At 41.8% G+C, this 21,532-nt stretch overlaps 2 protein-coding genes across 4 annotated transcripts in view; both read right to left on the bottom strand.

Moving 5' to 3' along the window:
* Positions 1-15,755, bottom strand: part of erbb2 (erb-b2 receptor tyrosine kinase 2) — a 33,586-nt gene extending 17,831 nt beyond the window's left edge. Inside the window, exons 1-11 of the mRNA XM_042083424.1 lie at positions 15,401-15,755; positions 6,633-6,784; positions 5,751-5,919; positions 5,512-5,655; positions 5,248-5,316; positions 3,423-3,535; positions 3,039-3,180; positions 2,024-2,149; positions 1,730-1,856; positions 777-850; positions 452-542 (exon numbers count right to left, since the gene is read on the bottom strand). Of these exons, the coding sequence (XP_041939358.1) occupies positions 452-542; positions 777-850; positions 1,730-1,856; positions 2,024-2,149; positions 3,039-3,180; positions 3,423-3,535; positions 5,248-5,316; positions 5,512-5,655; positions 5,751-5,919; positions 6,633-6,784; positions 15,401-15,470 (1,277 nt within the window). The 5' untranslated portion in view covers positions 15,471-15,755. The remainder of the gene's footprint in view (positions 1-451; positions 543-776; positions 851-1,729; positions 1,857-2,023; positions 2,150-3,038; positions 3,181-3,422; positions 3,536-5,247; positions 5,317-5,511; positions 5,656-5,750; positions 5,920-6,632; positions 6,785-15,400) is intronic.
* Positions 1-21,532, bottom strand: part of pgap3 (post-GPI attachment to proteins phospholipase 3) — a 30,812-nt gene that overhangs the window by 107 nt on the left and 9,173 nt on the right. Inside the window, exons 8-9 of one of the 3 annotated variants that reach the window (XR_006027238.1) lie at positions 19,144-21,438; positions 7,004-7,030 (exon numbers count right to left, since the gene is read on the bottom strand). Coding sequence is in view for 1 of the 3 variants with exons in the window: in XM_042083435.1 (XP_041939369.1) it covers positions 21,375-21,438 (64 nt within the window). In the remaining 2 variants the exon portion in view is untranslated. Of the gene's footprint in view, positions 1-7,003; positions 7,031-18,165; positions 21,439-21,532 lie in introns of those variants that run through there. The other 2 variants (XR_006027237.1, XM_042083435.1) reach the window with 2 other exon arrangements.

Genomic DNA, 21,532 nt, shown 5'->3' with positions numbered 1-21,532 from the left:
AATCATTAACTTTTACCACCAGTGGAAGAGACTCACAGATAAACAATAAGACACGCCGGAAAACACAGAGAGAAACAGAGAGAGAGAGAGAGATAGAGAACGAGACGTGACAAGCAATTATGAGGCAGATAAAGTGATAAGCAGACTGCCTTGTGCACAGGTCAGCGTGGGAATGTGGAAACGGAGCGGTGAGAAGGATGCAGACACCAGCACTAGGACAGCCTGGGGAAGCTGTCAGAACCTGCCATGTGATGTGGTCCGAAATGCATGCACTGCTGTGTGTAGGCAGGGAACTGGGACATTTCTTTATATACTCACAGTATATGCATATTCATCATAACTTATTCAGCTTTCAATGTGTGTGCACTGGCATTCTGCCATTCTGAAAATCCAAGCAGGCAGACAAACAGAAAGACAAACAGACAGCCAGGACAAGGAGAAGTGTTCTTACTTGTAAAGCATCCTTCCTCGGATCAATTTCAGGTTCTCAAACACACTCAGATTTTGCATATTTGCTGGCCAGTCCTCGATGTACAAATATCCTGAAACACACACAGACACACATGTGAGCACACACTATGTAACACTGCAGTTTGTCACACTGTAATACAAAAATGTAAATATAAACAGATACACACATGCATGCATGTATGTGCATATGTGTGTAGTGTATGTATTTATGTATGTATGTATGTATGTATGTATGTATGTATGTATGTATGTATGTATGTATGTATGTATGTATGTGAAACATAGGTGTTATCAATGTACAACACCTGTGATCTCCTCTAGATTCCTGAACACCTCCAGCTGGGCTGGGAGAAGGCCTGACAGATTGGACCCTGGGTCTCTGGATCAGGAAGAAAACATTTGTACATACATCATCACCTTCGCAGTCATGTTGACATAAGAGAATAATGCTAAAATATAAGATATTTCTCTCATAGCAATATCTGTCTGTGAATGTCTTGGAATGCGGGTTAATCGATTTGGTGCATTTCTCGAATCATCATTAACATTTGCACAACAGTTCACAGTTCATCAGTGCATTTTTAAAAACAATTAATGCAAAGATAGATAGATAGATAGATACTTTATTGATCCCTAAGGGAAATTCAAGAAATTCAAACAGCACCCGATTACCTGCAAAATCGGGTTTCTTGCTCAAAATGCTTTGTCTATGTCTCAAAAGCAAGTATTTCTACCAATGAAACTGTCAGTGCAATCAAAATGACAAGTTCTTCGGACATTGTTTATGTCAAGACAGTCAAACTGTTTTGTCTTGTTATGACAATTTACTCTGTAGGTATTTCTAATGAACAATATAGAAGGCATCACTTTTTTCTATGTGGGACAGCTATTTCAAAACTACAAAGTTACACAATATTGTGTGTGGAGGGGGTTGATTGCAAGAGAGTGGATATGTTTCAAAGTTTTTATTGTTATAAAGAAAACAAAGGCTTTTACATCGATAGTCTGCCGTTATAATTTATTTGCCTCGGGTGTACTGTGGAGTGGGTAAGACTGTTTTTAGTGGCAGGCTAACACACACCGATGACTTGCATTAGCCTAGCACCTGTAAACTCTGCAACTAGAAGGACTGGATGAAATGTGTTGAAAACGGCCTCCACTGTAAATATCACACTTGCTAACTTGGAAATGAGGTCCTATGTCCAAAATCCTGAACCTTCCCTTTAAGCTGTTCTGGTTGTTTAGCAGATCTACTCACCCCTGGAAAGACTGGCTGAGGAAGGCCAGGCTGCCGTAGATTTTCTTGCAGTTAAGGAAGAGGTCGATGTTGGAGGAGTTCACAGCAGACACCCCCTGAAGAGAGCCCATACCCAGCCCCTGGCACACTGAAGGAGTAGATGAGAACTTGGTTAATGTGCACAAACACACACACACACACACACACATACACAAGCACACACACACACACACATACACACACATACACAAACAAACAAATAGAATAATGCACAGGTTTCTTCTTTGTGGATTTTTTGGTGATTTTCCTACTCACCTTTGTGGCAGTTTTCACATTTTTCACATTTCTGTATCTCTGGACCACCAGGCTGTGGAATGATAACTTCCTGGTTGTCCTGGGGGCAATAGAGTGTGCAGGCCACATCCATGGCTAGATAGTTATCTGTGTGTGTGTGTGTGTGTGTGTGTGTGTGTGTGTGTGTGAGTGAGTGAGCGGGTGAGTGAGAGAGAGACAGGGGGGGGGGGTGAAGTTAGAACAGATAATGGATAAAACATGTTTAAGTTTAACCACAAAAAAAATATTCTGTCGCTTTTGTGCATTTCTCAAATCAAATTCACTGCACCACACAGTGGATTACCTGCAAAAACACTTTTCAAAATGCTTAGTTTATGTCTCAAAAGCAAATATTTATGCCAATCAACATGTCAGTGCCATCAGAATTATTCCTGTGCCACTGCTATGAACAAGATAATCAAAATTCAGTAACAGTTCTCTGAACAGGCAGTTTTGAGAATTCAGTTCTGATCTGAGAAATGCACTAAAGCGAGTAAGACTGTAAGACTGAGACTAAAACTGTAAAATAAGTCCCTTAAGAATGAACAAACACCCATATAGAATATATATGCAAAATTATATCAGCAACGCTGAGATTGTCTTAAGAAAGACATTAGATTCAAGAGGCAAATTTAGATGGGACTTATAATATGAGGGGAGAATAGGAAAGAAAGAAAGAAAGAAAGAAAGAAAGAAAGAAAGAAAGAAAGGAAGGAAGGAAGGAAGAAAGAAAGAAATACATAGAATGAGCTGTGTACGTGTAAACAGAAAATAGACAGTCAGTCACTGAGAAAATAAAAGAGGTGTGAAGATGTAACATGCATGTCTTTATGCAGGCGACCCTAAAGCTGAGCCTCTTGATAGACAGATAGATTGATAGATGGATGGATGGATAGATAGATAGATAGATAGATAGATGGATAGATAGATACTGTAGATAGATAGATAGATAGATAGACAGACAGATACATAGATAGATAGATGCAGTGGTGCTTACACGGGCAGGTCTTGACGCAGGTGGCACCGAAGTTGAGCCTCTTGTTTGGGTTGGGCTTGGACTGGTAGGTATTGGGGTCATAGATGGTGGGAGGGGGGCAGCTCTCCCTACAGGTGCCATTGTTGTTAAAGTGACGACACACCTTCGGGGAGGGACAGAAACAGTGGGTTGTTCTAATCTTGCTAAAAACAGTCAAAAAGGGGACTATTGTGGTGTATTTGTGAGTGTTCATGTGTGTGTGCATTTACGTGTGTGTGTGTGTGTGTGTGCGTGTGTGTGTGTGTGTGTGTGCGTGTGGTGTGTGTGTGTGTGTGTGTGTGTGTGTGGTGTGTGTGTGTGTGTGTGTGTGTGTGTGTGTGTGTGTATGCATGTGTGTTTACTCACAAAGCAGTCTGTGTCTCTGGGCCCAGTACAGCCAGCAGCACACTGTATGTGGCAACAGTCACTAGACCTATCACCTTTACAACGCGGACAACCCTGACAATGCACATGAGTTACTACAGAGGGAGAGGGAGAGGGAGGGAGAGAGGGAGAGAGATCCTTTACATCATTCACATACGTTATATATATATAATCAGTTCAATCCAGTATATTTACATCACTTTGTTCACACTACAAAACAACAACAATATCATTACCCATGTAAACAATTAGCCTAATTAGTAGAAAAATATTTTTTCTGAGTGAGTAGGCTACACTGTAATAAAAAACCCGGTCTCTGTAGGCAGCCCAGGCTCCGAAAACTACAAACAAACAAAGTGGGGGCACAAACAAAAATGGAACCCTGCGTAGAGTTTCTATGGAAATACTGAAGGTAGGGGTGACTACCTCTCTGGCATGTTTCATTTGGTCTTTGGTTAAAATATACTGTACATTGCTTTGGACAAAAGCGTCTGCTAATAAATTTAAATATAAACATAAACACAAACAAAAGTGACTTCCTGCACACGCTGGTCGCTGACTGCACCTTTAAGTAACACATCTATCTATCTATCTATCTATCTATAAATTACAGGAATGTCTGCCTCTCTGTCTGTCATTCGCATATCTCTCAAATCGTTTGTCTGATTGATTGCAAACTTGGCAGGTGTCTTGCTACGGGCACGAGTAAGTGCAGTGCCAAGTTTGCACTGCACTTACTCGTGCAGTGCAAACTTGGTCAGTCACTTATAGGCTACCAGAGATTGTTTTTGAGTCATATCATTGCAAATTTCTGATGCATCATTCCACAATATAATTGGTCATTTCTATCCTCAAGTTATTCAATAGGCTAAACATATAGCATTAACTCAAAACAGCTGTTAGGCTTATGTCATCATGCAGCCATGCTTAAATTCTGCTCACTGCACATTTATTATAATGTATTATAATATAATATTCAGTATTCATTATTGAATGCTTAGCTGGAATGAAGTTTTTCCCTATCCTATTTTTAAAGCTGGCCTACCTGCGGGCATGTAATTGGGCTAAGTTTTTTTTTACACGAATAGCATGTCTGAACAGGCACTGAACTAGTTGTCTATTTGTAAGAGGTAGGCCTAATGCATCAAACATACGCTTAAGGTAGTTAAACACTGTATCTTGAAACCCCCAAAAATGCATATGAGCCACAGAGACACTATGAGACAGAGGGAGAGAGGTGGAATGAGACAGAGGGAGAGAGGTGGAATAAAAACACACACTATGAGACAGAGGGAGAGAGGTGGAATAAAAACACAGAGACACTATGAGACAGAAGGACAGAGGTGGAATAAAAATGGACAAATAGAGATAAAAAGAGACAGTGTGAGCTTCATCATGAGTCAGGGAAATAGCATTTGTTAGAGCTCAGACCTGCTCACAGGATGGTCATATGTTTCCACTGATAGAGAGAGAGAGAGAAATAGAGAGAGAAAGAGAGAGAGAGAGAGAGATACAGAGAGGCAGAGAGAGAGACAGACAAGAAAGACAGACAAGCAAGCGCTTAGACATTAAGATGGGTACACATAGAGACGAACTGACACAAAACAAGCAAAGACATCAGGCAGACAAAATGTCTAACATGGAAAACATAAGGACAAGAAATCAGGAACAATTGGCACACACAAATAAAAAAATGTAGACAAACAGATTGGCAGACAAACTCACACATTCTTGGCACACGCACGCATGCACGCACGCACGCACGCACGCACGCACACACGCACACACACACACACACAGGGCTTACATATTTGGCAGTCATTTTCCGTGCTTCCCCAGCATCCTTTTGGTCCACAACTGGAGGCACAGCCTGGACCTGGTAGTCAAGATAAATAATATAGTCTTACAGACAGTTTACTTACACACACACAGACACACACACACACACACACACACACACACACACACACACACAATAAAATATTTTGTAAAAAGGTGTACATGCATATAACTAAACACCTAGAGAGAAACTCATACGCACACACACACACACACACACACACACACTCACAGCTGGTTGCTGGCACTGGCTGCAGGTGTCGCAATGTTCTGTACTTGTTCTTTGTGTCCAGGGTGTCGTCCCAATCTATGAGGCCGGGGTCGGGGTAACAGAGGTTCGGGTTCCTCTGGATGTCAACGCCACCCAACAGGATCTCTGAGAGGCGATCGAGGAGAGAAGCACAGAGGGAATCAGCATGGCTCTATACTGGGCTATTACACACACACACACACACACATACATACACACACCTGTGAGGCTGCGCAGATTCAGTTGGATGAGTAGGGTGTTCTCCAGGACGGCCAGTGAGTAGCTGGTGTTGAAGAGCTGACTGCCTCGGATGATGCGTAGATTCTCCAGAGGAATCACACCCACTGACACGTTATACACTAGCACATAGCCCTGCACTTCCACGATATTCTACACACACACACATACACACATAAACACACAAATACACAGTTAGGGTGTATTCCCTGTGACTTGCAATGTAGGTAGACTGTGCACTTTCACAAACACACCTCACACACAACGGGACAGTCGCTGGCTTATTTGACCTGGTGGCTACTGGCTAGCTACATGCAGCCATGAAGTAACTTAATGGTGGACGATTCAGTCTGCACATCCGGAGAGCCCAACACTATCTGTGTTCACAGCCTGGACACTCCGGAGGGATTTTTGCCCTTCTCCCGATTTGGACGTATTTTTTTGGGGGGGGGCCCATTTTTCTTTTTTCCTGTATCCGTGAACTCTAAGGAGCTCCACACACAGGGCTCATCCAAGGAGACATTGCGTGGGCTGGTCCAGCCCTGGGAGGTAACGTGAGGTGCGTTTAAATTCGCAAAAACATAGGCGAACGTTTGCAAAGAGTTTAAGGAGGTAGTTCTCCCCTAACATGTTGGGAGTGGGACGGAGAGTTACCATCAAAGATCTTAGTGCGTAGTGCTACACAAAATCGTTCAAATGTATCTGTTCATACAAACATCTTCGCCTCTGTTCAAGGAATTTGAACGCACCTCTGGTGTTCCCTTGTATCCACTTTGCTTCATACATACTAACACGTTATGGCACACATTTAGGTTAGTGACTTCGGTATGGGCAACACTTCAAATCCCAGTTAGTTCTTATCTGACCTGGAGGAAGGAGAGGTCTGGGTTGCCACGCAGATGTGTGATCTCCAGGTTGCCGTGGACGATGCGGCAGTTGGTGTAGAGCTGCCTGAGTATCTTATAGTGATTCTCCTGACTGGACAGCAGAGACGTCTTCATATCTGTGCCCAGACATACTGCACACACACACACACACAGACAGACACACACAGACAGACACACACACACACAAAGATCAGGGATCAGTTATACAGTTATACACAACCCTTCTCACTGCCTCTCTTTTTCTTTCTCTCACACACAAAAACACACATACAGAAACCCTCCATGGAGTATAAATGTTTTGATCAGGTGTCTCTCTCTCCCCCCCCCCCCCTCTCTCTCTCTCACACACACTCTCTCTCTCATACACACACACACACCTCCCCCCAGGCCTGTATCACCTTCCCCATTTTTTCCCAAGCAGAGCTGCACACAGGAAATGCCTCTGTGTCCCATCAGCCAGATGGACGGAACCAGGAGATAGAGTTCTTATCATTTATGAGTGTGTGTGTGTGTGTGTCTAATGTGAAAGGTATCTCTGCAGTTCACTCAAGAGCATTTATAACTCTGACTTAAATGTGCGTGTGTGTGTGTGTGTGTGTGTGTGTGTGTGTGTGTCACCACACACATGTATATGAGTTTGTCTTTCTCTCTCTCTTTGAGTGTGTTTGTGTGTGTGTGTATGTGTGTGTGTGTATTAGCGGTGTACGTAAAGGTGCACGTTATTCGTACCGAACCATTTACAGGTACAGGACGTTAGGTTCAATACACATACTGAATGTACCAAATGTAGTCTTTAGTAATCAGTAGGCTCTTTTGCTTGCGGACCATGTTTCAAATTCGAGTTCCCACACAAAAACTTTAATTAACAAAGAATGTCAGTTTTGTCAGTTAACATCAAAGTACATTTGACACCTATTTGAATACTATTCCCATTACTCATCAACAATATTGTCAGTGAATTAAGTTAGCAGTACCTACAGGCACACTGTACCAAAAATTAATCGAACCTGACTTCAAAACCGAGGTACACACCGAACTATGATTTTTGCGTACTGTTACACCCCTAGTGTGTGTGTGTGTGTGTGTAAGTCGGTGTGACATCCTGACCTATATTTACCGATACTCTACAGAGGGCCTTATACCAGCTGGGTCAGGGCTAAGGGGGGACTAATCGCATTCAGTCCAGTTAAACGGACCAAGTGTGAAGGCAACCTTAAGTTCTTACTTCATAATGTTCCAAAGGTGCTCTTACCTAAGATGTCAGCGAGAATGACTGAATACAAGCTTTGAGAGTAGGACTGTGTGTGTGTCAGTGTAGTGTGTTGGGTTTGTTTGTGTGTGTGTGTCATTTATCCGTCAATGTGTTTTTTTCTGTTTATCTATGTGTTCTTCATATTTGTCTGTTTTCCATATGTGTGTCTGTTTATATTTCTGAGTATATGTATTTTGTATATTTGCCTGTCTATTTCTGTATGTGTGTGTGTGTCTTTACTGAATGCCAGAACAGCCGTGCCTGTGTTCCCCCTGTTAAAAGCCTCTCCTGCTGCAGTCCTCTGCCCCTCACTCTTTATATAGGCCTGCCCCTGCAAATCTCACTTCCATGGGGAATCTGAGTGTGTGTGTGTGTGTGTGTGTGTGTGTGTGGATAGGCCGGCTGGTGGCCTTGAATAGAAACCCTTTCCTACCCACCCCCATTCCTCCCTCTCTCGCACTGTGTGTGAGTGTGTGTCTGTATCCCTCTCTTTCTCTCTGTCTCTCTCACTCACACTCTCTCTCACACACACACACACACACATACACACACTGTGTGTGAGTGTGTCTGTATCCTTCCCCCAGACAGGAACAAGTGTTATGTGTTATGTATGTGTCAGAGCTCCACAAAGCAGTGTTGCTGACACCCAAACAACACAGAAGACTCATGGAGGCCCCGGTGGCTGCTAGCGCAGACGCTAATTCCCGCTAATGCTCGCTAGACACCACTCAATTGCTTGGTGTCCTGGCAACCTGGCTTGGAAAGCTAGCCACACGCCAAATGGTTTCTGTGGTAACATTGTGGAGTTATTGGGGGGGGGGGGGGGGGGGGGGTGCTTGGTAGTAAAAAGTACACACACACACACAAATTCCAAGTCTACCATGGAGAAAGTGCTTATCTTGCTACAGTTAAACCACCACCGTTTGAAAATCAGTCCGAGCGACAACACAAAAAAACCCACACAAAAGTTGGCCTGGCAATGACTGTCAATTTACACAAAAATGCCCAAATAAAATTACTTTTCAGTCAATATTACCTTTAAAACTATATTGTCATATTGCAGTTAGCATGGTTTTAGAATGTTAGCATAAAAGCACATTGCTTAATGTCATGCTAAGTACATGAAACCTCATATGGTGTGACCCCATATCATATAGTGTGACCGGGTTTTCTCGTCACCCCATATGGTTTATTTGTCATACTGTATGATAGAAACTGCATTTTCCTACATAAATAATGTTTTTTCATACATATGTTTAACTTATAATTAAGTGTAATATATATTTTGACATATTTAACATGATTTACCATTTATTTTTTAAGATGTCCAACTATTGCATGTATTGCAAATCACACACACATAAAACACAGAAATCACCCTCACACACACTCACTCACTCACTCTACAGCCTTGGATACAAAAGATACATATTTGACATGCTAAATATCAATAGTAGCCTGAGAAAATAAATTCTGGTGTTAAAGAAAACAGTAATATTTATGTTGTTTTTAGCACTATAAGTAATTGCAACAATTTAATCTGATTATAATGCAGGAAAAGTTTTGAAATTATCTGAATACATTTTTGAATTTGTCTTTTAACAGACATAAAGAGAATAAACTCAAAGGGGAACTACAAACATTCAGATTGAAGCCCACCATTGAGAAGAGAAAAACTCAGGGAACCCAAGAGCTATACAATATTTGGTGGCATTCTGTTTTACATAGTTGTGGTTTCTGAAAGTGAACCTTTACATGATATACCTGTCTTAAACTGTCTTTTGTTGCTTGTTAAATACATATAATACACATTTTTGTATTAACAGATTGTTATGTGGTGTTATTTATCATATGGCGTGACACCATATCATTTGGTGTGAAATCAAGAAATTCTGAAAATAAAAAGGCTTTTGGGGTCTAAATCATACAAATCTCAATGGAACAGATAGAAAATAGGGTCAGCAAAAGTCACAAGCATTTTCTTTCTTTTATATCAAGGTATGTCAAAATGAATATGACGTTTATTGAAAGATTGAGGACATACGCCTTACTCTGTGTATTGATGAAGAAATACACTGTAAAATGTAATAAATTTGTACAAGGAAATGCTAGATCTTGATGAAGTAATGATAGAAGATTATAATACATTGCTCACATTAAAAACAAAATACCCCACTATAATTTTACACACAATAACTTTCATGTCACACCATATGACAATTTTAGTCACTACCACAACTAATTAGTGAATAAATATGAATTTCAACACAAAATCTAAAAGACCAAACATATTTTTGGGAATGGAAGGGTCAGTACAACAAGACTAAGTGATTTCCAAGCCTAATATCTGATTTTTTTTTCAAAAACTTTTTTCGGCCTAAAACGTCAACCACCCACGTATGAACTGATGACCTAAACCTGCCCTGCAAGTGGCTGTGCAAGCAAACCTGGCCACACCTGTGCGTGGCAAATAGCCAGGCAGGAAATGGGGCACTCTCTGTGTGTGTGTGTGTGTGTGTGTGTTTGTGTGTCTGTTGTTTACTAAGTCACTTGGGCAGATTGTGTTTACCCATGCCTTTGCAGGCCATTTTATCCATGGACCCATCCAGACTGACCCATCCCAATCTGATAGCTTTGCTTGGCTAACCAAATGATTCAATCTCAGGAACATATCAAGCCACAGTTCTCTGTGGCACCAAAGACACAGCCAGAGCCACACACATCTAATCTATACATCTTTATCTTATAGCTTGCACTATACATTTCACCCCTATTTGTTTTGTTATTGTATTTGTTTTGTGCAGAACACATGTACTGATTCATTTATCGGTGAAAATTCCACCTCAAAATCCACGAGACTGGAATTAAACCTAAAGGCACCTACAAATCCACAAGACTGGAATTAAACCTAAATGCTTAATGACGTCTCTAAATCTCCTTTATACTTCACTGCACACAATGAAAAATGCGAAACTCAAGATTTGACATTACTCTGCAGTAGCTCCAGGGTGTTCTTCCAATTGTTGCAGGATTCCTCTCTCACATTAACTTACACCACCACAGGCACTTTGCCCCCTAGTAGAGAACTCTGTGCTCCAGACCTCTGTACATTCCTCTCTCTCTCACACTCTCTGTCTCTCTTTCTTTCTCTCTCTCTCTCTCTAACACACACACTCAGGGAACAAACGAGTATTGCTCAACCGACAGGAAGAACCGGATATATACCAGTCGAGTGCATCAGGAGTGTGAAGAGGATTTAATTCTACCAAAAAACACAACAATACACTGATAGGTAGCAGCAAGGCAAGCTGTAGGCACATCCATGCACACACGCACACACACACACACACACACAAGACACCATGACCTAATATACGGTACGGTACATACCAAACCACTGACAGATCAGATAGAATCAGTGGTCTCCATCGACACGCTAATGGATACATACATTACATATCGATACACCTACCATCATAGTTCCTGTTTCTCAGAGGGCCTTACTACAGAGTGAGGCAACTGGCTAACCTGAGTATCCGTCTGTAAAAGAACACTGCACTGAGCAGCTAGTTTCTAAAGTAACGTGTTGATTGGAGATCAGTGAATTCAGGAGTAACCACTGATCTCTAATGTGCAGTGTTCTTTTACAGATTTAAGTTACCTGGGTGAGCCAGTAACCCACATTGGGAGGTGATGCTCAGTACAGACATCAAACTGTCCAAAAAAAAAAGCGCAGACTCTTACTGCTCACTATCAAATGACAACGAAGAACACAACACACAGGTGAAAATGACAAAATCAGGTACAATTTTACAGCAGTTGGATCTCACTAGTTGATAGAATCAGTTGGTATTTACCAAGGGGCTAGGCGAACGTTCGGAAAGCGCACCCCCTATGGGAGGCTCTGAGGCTCACTTGGTAAACTTTTTTTCTAAACCAATGCTAAAAATGATGTCATGAGCATGCGACTTTTTGTCGCACAGGAGAGAAGTAACCGTATTCTCGAAGACAGTCTGAGGGAAAGACCATGGGACATTTCGGAAAGCATCGAGGAAAAATGAAGTGATCTTTTGTTGGGTTGGCACTATGTGGGAACAAATCACCTACCATAGGCTGCACTTAAACTCGGAACACTCTGCGTACTATCAATTTTCTTAGCGCAGCTACCAGACAACTTACTGTGTTTCAGTCCGTTGCTCAACGTCAAGTGTTTGACACTCGACTGACACTGAGGATGCACGGCATTTCGTAGACCAACAGCAAACTGGTTCAAATTGGCTTCACTTGTCCTTCGGAATGACTTGTCCTTCGGAATGGCTCTGTCCATTTCTTTTTTCATTTCTTTTACTGTCAATGGTATTTACAAGGTACAACAGTAACACTAAAGGTCCCAATCTATTGATGTCACAGCTGGTACCATGGTCACCAAATATACATTCACCAAACCCGCAGATTGGTTTCTACATGGTGAATTTCATATACTGCACACACACACACACACACACACACACACACACACACACACACACACATGTTCACTGTCTCACACAGACATACTTATAAGCTGACAGCATGCAGGTCTATCTCTGGCTTTGTGGTTGTCACATTAGTGGTTCCCTACATGCATCTTAGCACAAAAACACAACACTGTTCACAACTTCACACACTGCAAGTCACTAATGCTACTACATCCATAATATGATGTTGCATTGCATTTCATGTACTTATTGTTTTTCTGTATGGTTGTGTTAACCTGTTTTAACTTGCATGTAAAGTGACTTGGCGTATCTATAAAAGTGCTCTAACAAAATGTATTATTATTTTTGCAACTCAACACTTGTTTTATTACTGAATAGCCTCCCTCCCATCACAAAACAAACAACATAAGTATTATTACCTCTATATAATTATTACATTGCCATTATAACAGTAATTACTATAACAACAAATATTTACAATATATATTTTTCCTTTGGATTCAATGATGTATTACTCTCATACTGGTCTCAAATAAGTCTCATATAAGTCACTTTTTGTAAATGTGTGCTACCTATACAATTTAATCCTCAACTTCAATCATATTACTGTAACTAAATCTACTGCAGCACATGGTGTTTATTTCTGAGGTGGGTACAAGCTGGAGAAGCTCTTATCTCCTCCATCTAAACTTCATTTCTCACACAGCAGGAGTGAAGTTTCACTGTGTCTCTGCCTACACCTCTGTATCTGCGATCTTCGCTATCTTTTATCAGAGCCAGCAGCAGACTTGAAATTCCAGTGAGACTTCTTGTTTTGGTGCCTGGAGAGGCAGAGTCATGTCAGACCAGCAGCACACACAACACTTTGTTGTTGCAGAGACTGTTTTTGTTCTGCAAGAGCATGTCAACAACAACAACAGTTATTGGGCCACAATTTCAATTTCAAGCATACTGAACCATGGAGTCATTCCACATGCAAAACATGTAATCCACTGTTTATCACAGTAATATGGCAAATATTTGTTCTCATATGAATGTGTGTGTGTGTGTGTGTGTGTGTGCCCAGTCTGCGTGCATGCATGTGTGTGTATGCATGCGTACTATTCAACATACATACAGTATCGTGTACAATACACCATGGTATATTCATCTTCCTGAATGATTTCTGAAATCTTTCAGTACTCCTGTCTGGAGGAGACCTGCCCTGGGTCACGTAGGAATACATTTGGCTAACTGAACTTCTAATAAAACCAAGCAAAGCTGAAGCCTGACACACCAGAATCAACACTTGACTTCATCAATGTTTTGCCACCAGCCTAATGAGTTACAAGATCTGCTGAAGAGAGGGAATGATTTTTTACATCAGAAAAAATTAAATATCTCGTGGATACACACACACACACACACACACACACACACACACACACACACAAGGAACTGTGTTCCCCCCTGTCAATTAAGAAACCATGTCAGTTATGCATAAAACTTCAGCCATCGACCTTTGGAATATCTTCTGTTGAACTGAACAGGGTGTGTTTGTATGTGTGTGACTGTGTGTGTGTGCGTGTGTGTGTATGTGTGTGTGTGTGTGTGTGTGTGTGTGTGTGTGTGTGTGAGGGGTATTAGATTTAACTTATTTTATTTTCCTTGTCTTTATGAGAATCAGGTGGTTGACCATGCAGCACTCCTCACATAGACATTAAGTCTGCCTCTCAGAACAACCACAATGCCAACGAGCAGTTATCAATAAACATAAGATCTGATTTATGTGATTTTAGGTAACCTGTAACACAAAAGTGGTATCGATAACACCTGGAACAGGTGCACCGGCAGGCTCTGATGTAAGACACACAATGAAGAAACTCCACAGTGTTTGCTGTTGAAGAAACTGTATCTAGACCAGTTGTTTGACCCATTGTGTTGGCCTAATGTTCTGAGACAAGTCTCTTTTAAGGATAGTGCTTTTGGATCTAGACCCTATTTTCATATATTTACGTAGATTTTATGGCATTTTTGCATTTCTCTCTCATTGCAAAGTCCAAAGAGTATTTTCGTTTAACTTATAAAAAGTAGGGTTGCAAGAATTACTCAATAACTCGATTAGTTGTCAACTACGACTAAATTAACGGCCAACTATTTTGATAACCAATTCATCAATTTGTAACATTTAAAGGACAATGCCTCAAAGTTCTCTGATTACAGCTTCTTACAGTCAATCTTTAAATCTTTAGGCCTACTTACTCCTCTGTTACAGTAAACTAAATATTTTTGATGTGTGGACAAAACAAGGCATTTGAAGATGTGATCTTGGGAAACATTGATTTTTTTCACTGTTTTATCGTTCAAACAACTGATCAATTAATCCTCTATTAATAGTTAATTGCAGTCCCCAAGAAGAAGTGATTTTACATTTCCTTCAAGGGGTCTCGGTTGCTGGCCCTGTAGATGTTGGTCAGTCTAGCTGGTGTGTGGACAACACAGATGACAGCTGTAAGAATTTTCTTTAGACTGAGGTGCTGAACAGGTGTTTGTTTACCATGTTAAGCAACCACTACAACGGATACAATGAGGGAGTTGTTTTAAGTACTATTGTAAAACCAAGTTGCAAAGCAGGTTCCAAAGCTTAGGCTACTTGGAAGTGACTGTTTTAAACTCCATGCGTGGTGGTTAACAATCACCCTCCATTTCTTCTGTTCTCATATTGTGCGAGTCAAATCTAATAAATCGACAAATTGTTCCACGTAGGCCTATTACAATTACGCATTTCGTCCGTTGGAGACTGTCGGTTAATGAATTTTCACTCACAACTCGAGTCTGGCGAGGGGGTGGCTCGTTTCAGCTGCAGGAATGTGCTCTATTGTCGTTCCAAGCGACATACAGTGCTCAGATCCAACTTAATTTGCCGTTCCACGTTCAAAAAGATACTTGGTAAGAAATATGTGAAGCACTGGGGTGACTGTTGAGATCACTACGTGTTAATTCCGTTAAAGACAGAGACCCATATCAGTGTTACCCACCTTTGGCAGCCGTTCGCGGAACTCCAAAAATCAGAACCCAGAGAAGCACTAAAGTTCTCGCCGCCTCCATCGAGCGCAACCAACATTAGTCCATATTCCCTCCAGTAACGTATAACGTATTCCACTCAAGTGCCGCTCTTCAACACGTTTCTTCTTGTAAATCCTCCCCGCATGTAAGATCAAGTGGTTGTTTTCTCCGCCAAGTCCCAGAACACAACTTCCTGCCTGGAATTTCGACTGTGCGCCTGGCAAAGCTGGGTCAGTCCGTCCGTGCGTGTTGACTGCGTTCGTAGTAGAGTGTGTCATAGGAGGCGCGTTCCCGTCGAGAGCAGGGGTGGGTGGGGACTTGCAGTTGCGGACGGCAGACTTCGATGACTGCCCTCCTACAGTCAGAAGTCACTAGGCGAACGGGACGGGGGGACTACTCACTCAACTTACCCAGTGACGTTACTGCCTTGTCTTGCTCAAGGCGAGTGTGCAGATTTGAGCGCCCTTTTTAAAATACGCGTCATACTGGATGTATGGTTTCTACTTAACTGGTAAAACTGCGTTACACAAACGTACATAAGGGGGACTCAATAAAACTCGATGAAACCCAGGAGTATTGGCGCCCCAAGCAATGATATGTCACCTGTCAAATGCAGTCATTGCAGTTGGTGATTGAATCACTTGCCATTAAGCAGACGTTATAACAGTGTCATCAATAGATTAATTACCCCCATCCTCGTTATTTTCTCATGCTCGACCATGATGTGGGCTACAGCAACTAATTAGTTACTTCATTAACATAGGTTATTGATTGTTGCACTTTCCGCATGCGTTTTTCAAGCGCTTGGAATAAGGAGATATCATCGGTGCATTTCTGACATAGTTCACAGGGCACTTTCCCCCCTTCAGCGCCGGCGGAGGGGGAAGCGAAGGAAGAAGAATAAAGCCTATTCATCCGAAACCATCCGACCCCCCAACAGACACACACACACAGACACACACACATACACACACTCCTCCTCCAATCCATAATATGGACAGCAACTTTCTTTCTCCTTTTCCTTTCCTTCATTCTATTTGAGTTTGTGTAGGCCTACAAACTAATGAAATAAGATATTGGTTCAATAGTAATAAGGGAAATAAGACACTGAAGGCAAAAGAGACCTAGCCCACTCATGTGTGTGTGTGTGTGTGTGTGTGCGCGCGCGCGCGCGTGTGTGTATGAGAAAGAGAGAAAGGGTAAAGTGAGTGGATGGGAAACAAGTGACATGTCTATACCCTCCATTGACTCCAATGCTTCAGTTCTCACAGCTTCAGCTCTGATCATCAATCAGTGATTAGCCTCACAAGGTCACAGGGTTGTTCCTACACCAGAGAACAAAGCCTAAAGTCAGACAGGATGGGCCCATGCCCCAGTCACACAGAGTCCTCCACCACAGCTACCCCACCCTGACTACCTGCTGACTGAAACACAGAGAGTTAAACACCCCTTAAAGTTAAACCAATCAGCTCAACAGTGAATGGGGAGAGCTGTGAGGCTGTAGGCCTATACATATTCCAACGTGGCAACAAACCAAACCAGATCTATAGGCCAGAGGCCCATATACATTTTCATTTATTAATTTGGCTGATGCGTTTATCCTTAGGGACATACAGCAATAGAATAACATTTAAGCATTTTAATATTTAAGTTACAGAGCTACAGTTGCAGCATTAGAATAACACGTAAGCTAACATTTAAGCATTTTAATATTTAAGTTACAGAGCTACAGTTGCAGCATTAGAATAACACGTAAGCTAACATTTAAGCATTTTAACATTTAAGCTACAGAGCTACAGCAGCTACAGTAGTATAATAACATTTAAGGTACAGTGCAGAGGAGACTAGGAATTACCACTGCATGCTAAGAATTACCATTGCATATAGATCATATATGCATCAAGATCATAGATCATATCAAGTATCAGTAATGTACAAATGCCACCGATCTCACAGGTCTAAATTAGACTACAGGTACTGTAGCCTACATATTCCACTGATGTAACAACTGTAACCTTACAAACCTGAGGTAATAAAAGTAGACTAAGGCTGGTATTCACATCACTGAACAAATCTAAAATAGACTAGGCTGGTATTTATACATCATTGAGGTAAAGTTCACTGGGACTATAGGTCTAGTTCATTGAGGAAATCTACCATGAACATAGTTTTGTGCAAGATCAGAGGAGCGTGATAAAAGCAGTCAGATGGAACAGATGGGAGAGGCTGCCGAGTAAACACAACCCAGAGGAAAGAACATCCTAAATAAGATATCCCCTTTGTCTGGGCTAATTCTCTAGACATCCAAACTCGACCCAAGTCCAAGGTAAGTTGATTGTAAGACCGTACAATATTGTTTTCCCTGTCTATCTCTGAATAAGAGCTGTTTTTCTGAAACAAAGACAAGATAATTTCCCTTTCTGAATGTTACCTAGACACCTCTTCTTTTACGGAAACCTAAAACTTTGGCCAAAAGAGTTGCCCAATCTGTTTCACAGACTTGTGTTGACTAACTGTTTTTTCACACACATTCATGTTCATATGTATGTTGTCTGAAAAGTACTACTAATAAGCATTGTTGAAGTTCAGTTTAAAACAAATAGGCCTACCACCACTGATAAGAGCTGATTTGTGGAGGCTAGACGGATATTTTGCCATGGGGAATTCCCTGAAGTCATCTCTGTGTTTATATGTAGACACAAAACAGCTGAATTATAAATAAACCATCGACACATGCTATAGATAACATTTTTTAATTAGTTCATCACTTAAAGCTTTCTTTAAACACAACTTGGTGTGGTAGAGGAGAAAGGGGAGGTGCATTCAGAAAGACAGAGAAAGAGAGTGAAAGGTGCATCAGAAGGGCATAGAGGGTTCAGTGATTGGAGGTGTAGGTGCGTGTTAAGTCAGCAGGGGGCAGTGTGGAGCTACTGGGAGTCCACAGTCACATTGGCTTTGGGGGAAGGGGGAGGTTGTGAAAATCCAAAATAACTTTTAAGACCACAGCTCCCATAAGTCACTTCCATACAACTTTAGCTGACAGGAGGCTTTGACACGTTAACATGGAAAGGCAATGAAATTAATACATACCAGAAAATCACAAGTCACAAAGAGGCCAGTGCATTTGTATCGCAAGCATGGCGTCGGTGTAGTTGTAGTTGTGATATTCAGTGGATGTTATACAAGTTTACAAGTGGACCATCACCATTACCATCACCACAAATGTTAAAATCTTGCTTTTGATAAATGCCGCAAGGACACAGAGGATATGGACAAAAAGATTAGCCAATTTTCCTAACCAACCAACCAAGAGTCAGGCTCTTCACTGCAAACTGCAATCTCTACTAAACTCACACCATCACAACTACAGTCAACGCCATGCTTGTGATCTGAGCTCCGCTGGCCTTCTCATACACGATTACGAGAAAAGCATCACCATGTACACAGGCAACCCTGCGGAATGATTAGTCCCTTTGAGATGGACTGCCACCCACTCCAGGCATGCGACGAGACAAATGAGTCACACGTGCGTGCGTGTGTGTGTGTAAGTGTGATGAGTTTCAGTCAAATGGCAGTTCTGATAGTGTTGCTGCTCCCCACTCCCGCCACCCAATTTCCTCGCTCTAACTTTTGCTCCGACTCTCCCACTCTAAGCCTCTCAAACAAGCTATATTTACACACACTCATACACTCTGTCTGTCTCTCTCTCTCTCACACACACACACACACAGGTCTGACGCACTGCATTCAGGAATTCACGGGATAGCAAGCACTCCCGGGTCAGCCGACCTCACGCAAACTAAGCTGGCTCACTTCTGTGCATCCTCTCTCTCTCTCAAACACACACACACACACACACACACTTCAAGCAAACACAGTTATGGCACTATTGTGGTACGAGACTTAGCTTGTGACCACGGTGCATGTTCTGATAACAAAAGGGAATTGAATGATTCACAAAAGCCAAATGTTAAGATTGTCAAGCTGAACAGGCTACTTCAATCACTTACAAATTTGAATGCAGTACTGCATCGTTAATAAACCGCTCACATGCACTCAACAATAGCATCACATTTTCGAATAGCATCACATTCCCGTTACACATCCTTCTCGAGGAGAAACTATTCTTATTTGTGCAAGGCTTGGTGTGAGACTTTCAAAACTGGACAAGGCAGACAAACAGATAAACAAAGGCAGACAACAGAACACAGCATTGTGTGATGGCAGTTAGCATTTAGTGTGTGTGTGCGGGGGGGTAAAGTAAGCATAAGTTAGTTAGACTTGGTGGGAAACTTTGTGAGCACACACAAACACACACACACACCTGATGAGGACATAAAGCTTTTGACAAAGCAGGGCAGGGGAAGTAAGGCAGACACTGATTGTTAGTGTGGACATTCTGTTCAGTAAACCACCAGAGATGTCAGCATTATAGCTAAGAAAGCAGGCAGTTAGTGCAGAGATGCCTGTGTACAAAAAAAGAGCCAATCACAGATACATGCAGAACTTTGTGAGCACGCGCACACACGCACACACACACACACACACACACACACACACACGCGCACACACACACACGCACACACACGTACGTACACACACACCAAGGCTAAGAGGAACCTGTTTCCTCCTCCTTCTTTTTCCTTTTTATTTTTACCCTCCCTTCCTCCCTCCATTTCACACTGATTCATCTCTAACATGCTCACTCTCTCACCCCAAATACTGTCTAACATTGATGCAAGGTGACCCACATAAGATCAAGAGCTCAGCTAGAATCAGTGAATACTGGGTCTCCTTGCTTCCACCCCGTTGTTTGAAAAGGCAAACCTGGTACACATGAGAAAAAAGAAATAAGACTGTCACAAACAAAACATTCCCAAAAAATAGAAAAGAGAACAGAGAAGAAACGAACAGAAAAGAAGTACAACAAAAAGCTGAAAAGCTGAAACTCAATCCAGAGTATGAAAGACAAAGCACATTATGGTTGTAAGTCATAAAACAGTAAAAGAAAAAACAATCACAAGAGCAAAAATATGGAACTCAAGACAACTGAGTGATAATCATGATTATAGCATGCCGCCATCAGAAATAAAAAAAAGAAGAGAACTATTCAATCATGTCACATAAGGAAGTGGTGAAGCCTGTATATACCGAAGAACACTTTCTGACCCGAATACTGCTTACACAGGTACACCCCACTAATTCTCCAACCTGTTTCCTGCAATAGTTGTTTGGCCCCATTAACACTGCATGAGCCTGGAGAGATAGATGCTAACTGTTAGCATATTAGCATGTCCTTGCTACAGGCAGCTAAGTGCTAAGTATAACAACAGATGATCAATCTAGTTACACCCAGGCCTCCTCGCCTTGTGAGTATGCTATGCTGCCCTCTACTGTCTGATTCAGGTACTGCTACTAATTGTGTCAGGGCTATTGAAAACCTCAAAGCGCACCCAAAAACTTCAAGGTCTTACAGCAGGAATTCACACAGTTAAAATGGCCTCCTTCCCTGACAGAAAGATCTGGCCATAACAAAGACTGAGGGAGGGAGTTGTGTGGTCATATAAGCCTACACCAGTCTGAAGTCGTGCTTAACATGAGTGAGGTCTGTGACAAAGTTAAAATATGTGAAAACAAGTACAAACAAAAGCCTCAAACCTATTTATCCTATTTCAAGGCAAAGCTCAGTGAATGCAAATACCAATCAAGTTTCAAACTGAAAATGGAAAAGAAAAAAAAACAAACCTAATCTGAAAAAAAAGTTTGTTTTTCTTTTTCTTCCTGGGCAGAATGGCATGAGTTGAGAGAGAGAAACATTTCTCAGGATTTTGGCTGAGAGGAGTGTCATGCAGGTCGCCATGGAGACTGAGGGCCCTCCCATCCCGGCATCCGCTTGCCTGATTGGGTGTGTGTGAGGAGGGGACAAGGTGCAGGTGGAGATTCCCCCTACTCGAGTTTGACTCCTGTCTTCTCTGTGTTGAGGAGGTGCAGACTGTCATCAATCAGGAAACTATGGGAACAAGGATCAATCAATCAATCAACCAAACACCTTTTACCTTAAAATAACATTTGCAAAATCATTTTGATGGCACATAAACCCTTAG

Source organism: Alosa sapidissima, chromosome 24 (assembly GCF_018492685.1).
Source record: "Alosa sapidissima isolate fAloSap1 chromosome 24, fAloSap1.pri, whole genome shotgun sequence".
NCBI lineage: Eukaryota > Metazoa > Chordata > Actinopteri > Clupeiformes > Clupeidae > Alosa > Alosa sapidissima.
Note: the sequence above shows the minus strand (reverse complement) of the source record. Positions and strands in the feature narration are given on the sequence as shown.